This window comes from Nicotiana sylvestris, chromosome 8, assembly GCF_000393655.2.
Source record: "Nicotiana sylvestris chromosome 8, ASM39365v2, whole genome shotgun sequence".
NCBI classification, from domain to species: Eukaryota; Viridiplantae; Streptophyta; class Magnoliopsida; order Solanales; family Solanaceae; genus Nicotiana; species Nicotiana sylvestris.
Window position 1 is genome coordinate 182,817,006 of NC_091064.1, and position 10,756 is coordinate 182,827,761.

Below are 10,756 nucleotides of genomic sequence, written 5' to 3' on the forward strand. Positions count from 1 at the left end.
GGTTCAGCCCGTTTTCTTTCTCGGATTATTTTAAATCCGTTTTAATTTTCCCACAATATTTCCAACAGCTATGGCTGTTCTGAAACAGTGTCAAACCTGTTCCAACAGCTATGACTGTTCTGAAAGGTTGCAAACCTTTTCAGAAACAGTACTAATTTGGTTACAAATATTCCTTCAAATCCTAGAATATTTACTTACGAAATTTTCTGATAATCTTCTTCTTCTTTTGCACAAAAATTCCAGTGTGTTTTACAGCCTTCGAGTGGTTGGCTGTTCATCTGCATTTTTGGTACCAATACGTTGGTGAGTTAAATCGTTCTATACTGGGAGGATATATTCCAGAACCTCGGTACTTGAGGGAAATAATTTTCTTAAGGACACACTGTGTATTCAGTGGGCTCGATTTGTTACTATACTGTTTTTCAGAATTTATTTTGAAATTACTATACTGTTTCTAAAATATATTTTGACGTTCTAGTTCTACTAACTTTCTGTTTCTGTTTTTCAGAAAGTTTATTATTTTATTTTATAGCAATACAGATTTTAATAACATAAAGAAATTAAAAATGAATGTATTAACAATGAATCTATGATATAGTCGTTAAACCCACTTTCAATCGAAAACAAATGGATTTGCTTTATTAAAGGCTTCCCACTATCTAGATATTTTTATTCACTTGGCTTTTTCCTTGAAAAGCATTTGGAGTTGAATGGACGAGAATAATAGAATTAAGTATAACAACTTGACTTTGTTAAGCACTAATTAAAATTCTTATACTACAACTTGATATTTGGTTATTGACTATTTGATGTTTATACGCTGAATGAGGCTTATTGGTGTTCATGTATTAAACATATAGCGCTGGATCAAATACTCATCCCAACGTGCATGGTCTTAAATATTCGTGCGATAGAAAAAAAAATTGGGAAAAATGTACAACAACAATGTCTCAATATCAAATCCTAAAAATAATGTACAAACTATCAAGAAACCTTTACCCCTTTGAAGATCATATTTATAAATTTTCATGCTCCTATAGATAAATGTCCATTTTACATAATTTATTCTCTTGTAAATGAGTTTCGGTGAGATCGTAATGGCAAGGGAAGGATGAGGCAATATGCTAACAGTAAAACTATGAATGATTGTAATAAAATTAAGCAACTTTGTATAATATAATGTATAGAGTAAAATCGGTTCACATTAAATACTCGCATAATAGAGCGACACGTGGTACCAGAGATAGACGAAAAGTGAGACAGGTGGGAATCACGGTCGCGGTAGCAGCTTCGGTTGGCACCGGAGAGCCCCTAAGAGAATATTGCTAATGAAAGCAAACGACTGCCTACCAGACCGTATCATTCAATGAATAATATTCTGCAATATTAAATACACGGTCTATTACAAAGAATTATGGCATTCATAGCCTGCCGTTACACATTCTTTAATGGGTCCCACAATTATCATTTAAGAGAGGCTTGATCCTAGGATCTTGTTCCCGACGTGCAACTATAAATAGTGATTTCAACTGCCATTATAGTAGGGGAATTTTCTAACAAACTTATGCTATATACCGTTCAAAAGCTCAATAATATTCCATTTCTTGCTTTTTAATATTGCTATTACTGCCTTCGGAAGCCCTGCTCACGGAATCAGGCTATTCACTGTGTTATCTCGATTTCAATATTAAGTCTTGCATTTTTATTTAATTTGTTTATCATTTTGGGATCAAGTCGATTCGCTTGTCTATAAACCACGTATAAATTCAACTGCATTGTTTTACGGGTAAATAATAAGGTTTCTTTTCCCATCCAAAAGATAAAAGGAATATTATATTTCTTCACTACAAGGTTAAGGGAATAAAGTACAATTTACTTTAAATCTAAATTTTAACCAATCCTATGCTATAACAAGCTTTTATCATTTCACAACCAAGAATGGCAATAACTCATTACACTCATTATCTATTTACTCCTTACAAATTTGGTATTTGGATTAAAGATTAAAAGCATATGTACCCATGTGGACTTCTTTGTCATTCATAGCTCACGACTTAACTTTTTCCCCAGTAAGAATCACCTAAAATGTTATATGCGCTCTTTTTTCGAAAACCTACTAACCTTGACTAATACTTTGTCTTGAGCGCGCGCATACATACTTTCTTAGGAATTATAGTGTCTTCGGTGAGGTTTGTCGACCCAACATCATATTAAGCGAGTTAGCTATAGTATAATATCCCTATCCGTTACATCCTAAAGCTCAAGGCACATATTATCTATTTTGCCGGGAGCATACCTCATGGATTGTTCCTTGCGTTATGCCACATTAAGCCTAAAAATGTGCTTACCATTTATCTCAAGATTTTAGCCTTCCTTATCTTTTCAATGTAAGATTTGTTCAATGTGTAATTGTCACATGAGCCCTTGTCCAATAAGCTGCATGTCAATCTTTTACCTGACTTCATCATCTCCTCCATCGTGGACGTAACATATTAAATGCTAAACAATAATTGATATAATAAAAGAAATAGTTTTCACCCTAGCACAATTATTTTGTCTTCCAATTGTGTTGAAAAAGTCATAAAATTTATATGTTTACATAATAATTATTCAATGAAGTGAGTTCGTGTTTGGTCACAATTATGTGACTCAATCTTGATGATCTAATTAATTTATCTTTTACAAATAATCCTGTTCTAATTCCATAGTAAGTGAGTTATGTTAAGACTCAGTCTTAGTAATAACAAGCAAGTTATGTTAAGATCATGTATGATGGGTAATTTAATATGAAGTTCACTTCTTCACTCTTACATTGAAGGTTAACTTTCCACGTTAAAAAAAAAAAGGAGAAAAATATTTTCTTCCTTTTTATGTGTTTCTATCTACAAATATAGCAACTTGACAATATGAGGAAAAATACCAGTTGGGGCATAGCCTTCCTTTTCTTACCAAACTAACCAGACAACTAACCTAATCTCATAGTTAACTTAACTAACCCTACAAAAGTATTTGATGGTTACCAAATTTTATTGATTTGAGGTATTCCTTGCCTTTGGGTTAAACAAAATGAATATTATTTTCAATATTAAAATTGAAGGAACATTGAACATAGCATGTCAAGATCATATTGTAGATTTGGTTCAATGCATCTGAACGGGATACCTTTTCTTTTCTCTTTCCTAATAATACAAAAAAATAAAAATAAAAACTTTAGCCCCACCTTACACAAGAAAAGATAGATATACATAAACAACACCACACACACAAAGTTCAATTCAGACTCATACTTTTGTACCTCATCCACCCACTTTTCTATTCTCTCTCTTTTTGCCCTATTCAATAGGGTTTCCATATGACTTCTTGTTAGCCAATTTTCTGATGCAATCAGTTGTTCAAGCTCTATTGATCGTATTTCTATTTGTTGGTCTGTCAATTTTTGCTCTCAAAAGAGGGTTTTTTGGGCTTGGGCTGTGCAGATTCTACCTCCCTTGTGTTTTTCAGCAGTACTCATGTCTAAAGTCTTCAATTTTAGTGGTATGTTCTTGATCCTTTTCTGGGTTTTGCTTAAAAATTCAATCTTTATGTTAATTAGTATTGTTTTTCTCTTAAAGATCATGTGTTGATGTTAATTTGTGTAACTTCTACTGGAGTTTCTATATTTAGGTTCGTCCTTTCCTTAAAGTTCATATCTTGATTATTTAAGATTTTTCCCTTTATAAAACCAGTTGATTTTAATTCTAAGTTATTCAATTTTGCTGCTTGTTTATAATTGCTTAGTTCATCATTTTTTTGTGATTGTTAAAGTAGGTAATGAAAAGGTTTACATCATTTCTTGATTTCTTTTTCATTTTACTTTAGATCTGTTTTTACTTTTGAATCCTTAAGCAAAACCTATCGTGGAAAGATAGCTTGTTATTTTGTGCTATATAACTTGGGGATAACAAGATCTGTCGGTAAACAAAGGTTGAGCGTAAATTAGAGCTTATGAATCCCTGTCTCTATATGTGAATTAGTTGTGCTGTTGAGATTTTTCTATGTTTAGCTTAAGTGTGATTGCCACTTGGTGTAGCTATTAGAGATATATTTTAATCTCCTTTTTTCTTACTCATGCAAAAGTCTATGGAGTATAGTAGGAACAACAATTTTGTGTTTATATTTTGTATAAAATTTATGTGCTATAAGTATTCAAGTTCACAAACTAGTCATTAGTGATTTGGCTTTAAGAGAAAAGTCAAGTGATTAGGAAACTGATACCATATGGATTTATCCTTACATACCTCTTAAAAAAATGAGTAGTATGGCAGAGGAAAGTATAATGTGATTCTGTGATAGATGTTCTTGATCTGAATCTGAACAGACAGAGTGTGAAGTGGGTTTCACCTTTCTCAAGATTTGTTTAATCTCTATTCTGATCTTTGGCTGATGTTCTTTACCATCTTCTGGATTTCAGGAGATGATGCTTTTTGCCCTGGTGGGGCTCTATACCCAAGTCCCAAGGAATCCAGCCTATTTCTTTCCCTTGGGCATCATGTGGATGTCTATTTTCCTCCTTGCAAGAGGTCTCGCGTCACTGCCCCTATCATTTTCACTGAAAAGCAGAAGAAGTTGCCTTCCATCGATGTCCTACCTGATGAATGCCTTTTTGAGGTACTCAGACGTGTTTCCGATGGCAAAGAGAGGAGTGCCTGTGCTTGTGTTTCCAAGCGCTGGCTTATGCTTTTAAGCAGCATCCGTGGGTATGAAACAGTTGTCTCAAAGCCCAGTCCATCCTCAGAGACTGAGGAAAGATCTATCCAAAGCGCCCCTGTTAAGCCCGTGGACTCTATTAAGAAGGGTGAGGTTGTGGACCCTAATGGTGTAGAAGTTGCTGACATTGAAACTCAAGATATTGAAGGAGAGGGTCATCTTTCGAGGTGCCTTGATGGAAAGAAAGCAACAGATGTCAGACTTGCTGCTATTGCTGTTGGAACTGCAACCCATGGAGGGTTAGGGAAGCTTTCTATTCGAGGAAGCAACCCAAGCCGTGGTGTGACTGATACTGGCCTCAAGGCTATTGCTCGAGGTTGCCCTTCTCTCAGGGCTCTTTCTCTGTGGAATGTATCTTCTGTTAGTGATGAAGGTTTATCCGAGATTGCTCAGGGGTGTCATCTGTTAGAGAAGCTTGATCTTTGTCAATGCCCTGCAATTACTGATGCGTCTTTGGTGGCTATTGCAAAGAGTTGTCCTAATCTGACGTCTCTAACGATAGAATCTTGTGCAAACATTGGGAATGAAAGTCTTCAAGCTGTCGGTCGTTTTTGCCCCAAGTTGAAGTTTGTCTCTCTCAAAAACTGCCCACTCATCGGGGATCAAGGAATTGCAAGTCTCTTTTCATCAGCTGGTCATGTTTTGACCAAGGTGAAACTTCACGCATTGAACATCAGTGACGTCTCCCTTGCTGTTATTGGACATTATGGCATTGCAGTGACTGACATAGCTCTTATTGGTCTTCAAAGCATAAACGAAAGAGGCTTCTGGGTCATGGGCAACGGCCAAGGTTTGCAGAAACTGAGGTCCCTCGCAATAACTGCTTGCAGTGGAGTTACTGATTTGGGGCTTGAAGCTCTTGGTAAAGGTTGTCCAAACCTGAAGCTGTTTTGCCTCCGAAAATGTGCTTTCCTGTCAGATAATGGATTGGTTGCTTTTGCCAAAGGTTCAGCCTCTCTTGAGAACCTCCAATTAGAGGAATGCCACAGGATCACCCAGGCTGGGCTTTTTGGTGTACTTTTGAGCTGTGGTAAGAAGTTGAAGGCTCTTTCCCTGGTGAACTGCTTTGGTGTTAAGGAGTTGGCCTGTCGATTCCCTTCTGTGCTTCCTTGCAACTCACTGCAGTCTTTGTCTATTCGCAACTGTCCTGGAGTTGGTAATGCTACCCTGGCTGTAGCGGGTAGGCTGTGCCCCAAGCTGACTCATCTGGAGCTGAGTGGCCTTGTTGGAATAACTGATGAGGGTCTTTTCCCTCTTGTGCAAAGCTGTGAAGCTGGTTTGGTCAAGGTGAATCTGAGTGGATGTGTTAATGTTACAGACAAATCAGTTTCAGCCATAACTGAGTTGCATGGGGGAAGTCTCGAGTTTCTGAATGTTGATGGTTGTAAATACGTTACTGATGCAACCTTGGTAGCAATTTCCAACAACTGCTGGTTGCTCAGTGAACTTGATCTTTCAAAGTGCGGAATCACTGATTCAGGCATAGCATCATTGGCCGGTGCTGTGCAGCTCAACTTGCAGATCCTCTCACTGTCCGGTTGCTCTATGCTGTCGAACAAAAGCTTACCCTTCCTGCAGAAGTTGGGTCAGACACTTATGGGCTTGAACATTCAGCACTGCAATGGAATCAGTAGCAGTGCTGTTGATCTGCTCTTAGAACAACTCTGGAGGTGTGATATCCTTGCTTAAGCAGAGATCCGTGCAGCTTACAAATTTGTTGCCATTGAAGATGGGCCCCCCCCGTAGCTAAGAAGTTTAACTAGTCAAGTAAAGTTTCCGTTGGTAGCGTTAGCATGGAGTTTTTTTTGGTCCATGATGTTGGGTCTTCTAATGGTTCAGTATCTCAGCTCACTTTTTCCAGAGATATGGCTGGTCCTCTTTTTTGCAGCTTCCACACTGAAGCTGTTTCCGGTTCTTCCAGCCATTCTTCTCCGAGATTACAGAATGCTGAGTTTTTGGATTAAGAGATTCAAGTCTGGTCCTACTTCTTGTTGCCACTAGTTTTTAGCTTCTATCCTTTCATTGATCATCAAATCTTGCAAGGGTGAAGCTTTTCCATGTTGTCTTAGTCTTTTATGTGTGTGCACTTGTAGTTTTACCGAGTCTTATACGTTGTTGAACCTTCGTGTTCAGCACGTGATGGTTGGGTTGAGATTGTCTCTTGTTGTTCTGGTTGTTTGGGCAGTTCTAGGTTTAATGCCTCGCTCTCGTGGGCTTTGGCCATGGCAGCAGTTTCTTTTCTGCCATGACAACCCTCTGGGGTTGTTTTTTTAATTTTAGCCAAGTCCTAGTTTTGCAGGCCCCTCTTGTCATGAACTTCCCATGCAACCTCTGTTGTTACTTATGGAGTAGTTTGTATTTATGCCTTTTATTAAATAAAAAAAATAAAAAAAAGAAAAAAAAGTTAGGTTGTATATTGCTGTGTTTGATCTCTAGAAATTGGCTTCTTGCTTCTGTTTAACTAAGTTTCTTTGGCCTTGAATCCAATGAAAAAGCACATTGAGATGATACAATTGAACTTGCCTCCTTGATTTGCTTTGGCTCAGTAGAATCTCTCTTATATACTTGTGTCCTTTCCTTCACCATGGGCTCTTTAGGATTGAAGAAAATATGCCTTGTTTTATTTGTCGAAAGAGAAAAAGGAAAAGTAAAAAGAGACGTCCTTGTGTGATACAAATTGGTTTCTTGGCTCTAGCATCTAAGAGCACTATGATGTGATAGACCATATTCAAATCTATGCAGAGATTGATATTTTTTTCCATCCAAGTTTAGTGAGAAGTAATACACAATTGGGTAGTGTATTTTCACAAGTAGGATCCGGAGAAGATAATACGTACGACATAAGATGTGGTGCTTGTGGGTATGGGCGGACTTAAGGGCGGAAGGATGTTCATTCCCTTAATACAGTCGAAAAATATAGCTTAGTGGTCAAGAGGATTGAAGATCTTTGTAAGGTCACTAGTTCAATTCACACTTGTCACAACCTCTTTCAATTTTATAGAGAATAAAGATTATACCCAATGTAATTTTACAATAATCTCTTTCAATTTTATAGAGAGTAAAGATTATACCCAATGGAAAAAATAATATGTACGCAGAAGACGTGGTGCTGCTTGTCGGGGTGTGTGCCACGACGAAACAAGGAAATAAAGGCCATTATACGTTGGGTGGATGTACGCGTACGCAGTTAACCACCGTCTTCATTTGGCAAAAGAAATTGTTTTTCTGGCTCTACGTCACTGTATCTTTGGCCATAGAGTCCAATGAATATGCACATAGAGATGATTGAATTGACCTTTGCCTCCTAGATATGTGTTAGGGTCAATTGAGTGTTTCCTTATGTATTTGTCCTTTTCTTCAGTCTCTAGGATATATTAAGGAGTCACTGTATGAATACTCAAATTGGATAATGGAAAGCAGCCCTATATCTCTTTATTACTTTGTATTTTTCCTCCTTGGTAAGAAAGAAGCTTCATCAATCAAGTGTCTTGCCTAACTATTTCTGGAAATTGAGGACTTAAAAACACATTTAAATGATGGCACATGCACACTTATTTTGACCGTTGAGTTTAAAGGCAAAATGAAGCAAATATTAGCAAGGAAACATTTAAGGTGGCGTTGTGGAGGTCGATAATTAGGATGAAATGTTAGGTAATCGAGTGTGTTTCATATCCTTACCAGTAGTATTAATGTTAGTTTCATATTTTCTATTCTTTTGTGTTATAAGATTATTTGTTATTTCTTTTGCTTCGATTTCTTGTTGGATTGCTATGTTCCTGTTTGTTGCTATGACTCCTTTTCATTCTTCCTTGAGTCGAGGATCTATCAGAAAAACTTTTTTATCTTCTTAAAGTAGGAGTAAGGTCCGCGTACACACTACCCTCCCCACATCCCACCACGCAGGATTGAACTGGATTTGTTGTTGTTGTTGTTGTTGTTGTTTGTTAAGGTCAGGGGCGAAGCTAGGTTGGCCCAAAGGGGGTCAACTGAACACCCTTCGTCGAAAAATTATACTATGTATAAGGTACAATATTACTTGTTATTATTGATCAAAAAATAGGTTTTAAATACCCTTGCATAGCCCGGTGACAAAGAGTGTTCAAAATTGAACGCCCTTATTGAATTTCCTGGCTTCGCCACCGGTTAAGACGGCGTTGCTTAAAAATTTTCAAAACAGTTTCAACCATAATAATATCGGTTTTTTTTTAGTTAAACACCAAGAAAAAAGAGTTATTCGGTTTTGTCAATGAATTATTTTTTTTCCAAAACAAGTTTTTGAGACGAAATGCGACTTTAGAGACTAGTCAAATGTTGCCTAAGCTGCTAAGCAACATCTATATAAACAAGTTTTAATAAAAAGGTTTCTTGGAGTAAAACGGGTGTGCTACTACAATAAGTTACTAATATTACTTTCTTATCTGTTTTCTATAGCACTATTATTATCATCTGGCGTGAAACAGTTTTCTTTCTGTGTTTCTTTTTAAAATAGGCAACCTTGGTTTGAAAGATAAAATTCGTACTTCCTTTAAATATTCCTTCTTTTTTTTTTAAAAATAATATATTTTCTTCTTAAGAAATTGCTTTATTGGAGAAAGGAAAACATTGAAAAGAGACAAGACATGGCCCAAGTATCTTTTTGCCAGACATTCAGTGATATGCTTCTAGTTCAATGTTAGTCAAGTAGTTGGAGAAAGTACTCAATTATTGGTGAGATATAAATGCTTCCGTAATAAAATTCAGTTTTGAGTTTCCAATTTTTCTAATCTTTTTTTTTCCTGATTGAATGGGGTTAATTAATCACTACTTATTTCTGTAATCAAAAACCAAATATGTACCTATACATATTTAAAGATTATCTTGAGATTCGACGAGATATTGGTTCGTCTTCGACGAGAAAAAAGTATTCAAAAGTTAAGAATTTTGACATCTTCACAAGATTTCATTCAACCACTAAAAAAAGGAGGAAGGGGAAAAGAATAGAGAAAAAGATCAAAAAGAACATCATAAGAGAATCTTAAATTGAATTGGGCTCTCTTAGAGGGGAGAAGGTCACAAATGCCCACTTTTGGGGCAGCTAGTGGAGTTATATTCGCATTGTTTAAAAATTTACCCATTGGGATATGAAGCTCTTATATTTTTTCTATGAAACTTCAGAAAATCGGATTTTAAGCTTTTCTATCTTTCGAATGCAACTTCAAAAAAATTAGATTTTTAGTAGTTGTATCTCTTCAATGCAATTTCATAAAATTGGATCTTAAGTTATTCTATCTCTCTAATGCAACTTCAGAAATCGAGTCTTGAGTTCTTCTATCTTCCCACTACAACTTCAGAAAAGTCAGATCTTGAGTACTTCTATCTCTTTAATGCAACTTCAGAAATCGGATCTTAAGTTCTTCTATCTTTTAATGCAACTTCAGAAAAATAGGATCTTAAGTAGTTCTATCTTTTCAATGCAACTTTAAAATTTGGGATCTTAAGTTTTTCTATATTTCCAATGCAACTTCAGAAAATTCGGATCTTAAGTAGTTTTATCTCTACAATGCAACTTCAAAAATCAGATCTTATGTTTTGATACATGTTCTTCGAATTTCAATAATCCAATACACGATTCAACACCCAAATCTACTCAAATTGAGCTCAAATTTAAAATATAGCTTTTAGATATCATTAAAAATAAACCTAAATTATTAAATTGTCAAAACAATAACAAATCAATAAACTCATTTTGCAATTAAGAAGAAGAAGAAGAAGCCCTAAGTAAAACCTACAATGATTTTTGTAACTAAATGCATGAGATATAAATACAGAGAAGAAGAAAGCAGCAACGAAGCTTCTTATACATTGAACATGAATATAGAAGGAAAAAATATTTACCCGTAAAACTGTACAGTTGAATTTATAGTTGTAAGGTCCCGTAAACTTTCACCTAGAACCCGATGTTTCGTGATGCCGAGGTAGGCTTATGTGTTTGATGATTGTAGAAATTCAAGCTTGCCACGATACAAACTTT

At 36.0% G+C, this 10,756-nt stretch overlaps 1 protein-coding gene across 1 annotated transcript; it reads left to right on the forward strand.

Moving 5' to 3' along the window:
- Window positions 1-3,272: 3,272 nt before the first annotated feature.
- On the forward strand, window positions 3,273-7,160 carry LOC104246873 (EIN3-binding F-box protein 1). The gene is made up of 2 exons (XM_009802769.2): window positions 3,273-3,534; window positions 4,451-7,160. The coding sequence occupies exons 1-2, from the start codon at window positions 3,510-3,512 to the stop codon at window positions 6,433-6,435; spliced, it is 2,010 nt and encodes a 669-aa protein (XP_009801071.1). The 5' UTR covers window positions 3,273-3,509; the 3' UTR covers window positions 6,436-7,160.
- Window positions 7,161-10,756: the final 3,596 nt, after the last annotated feature.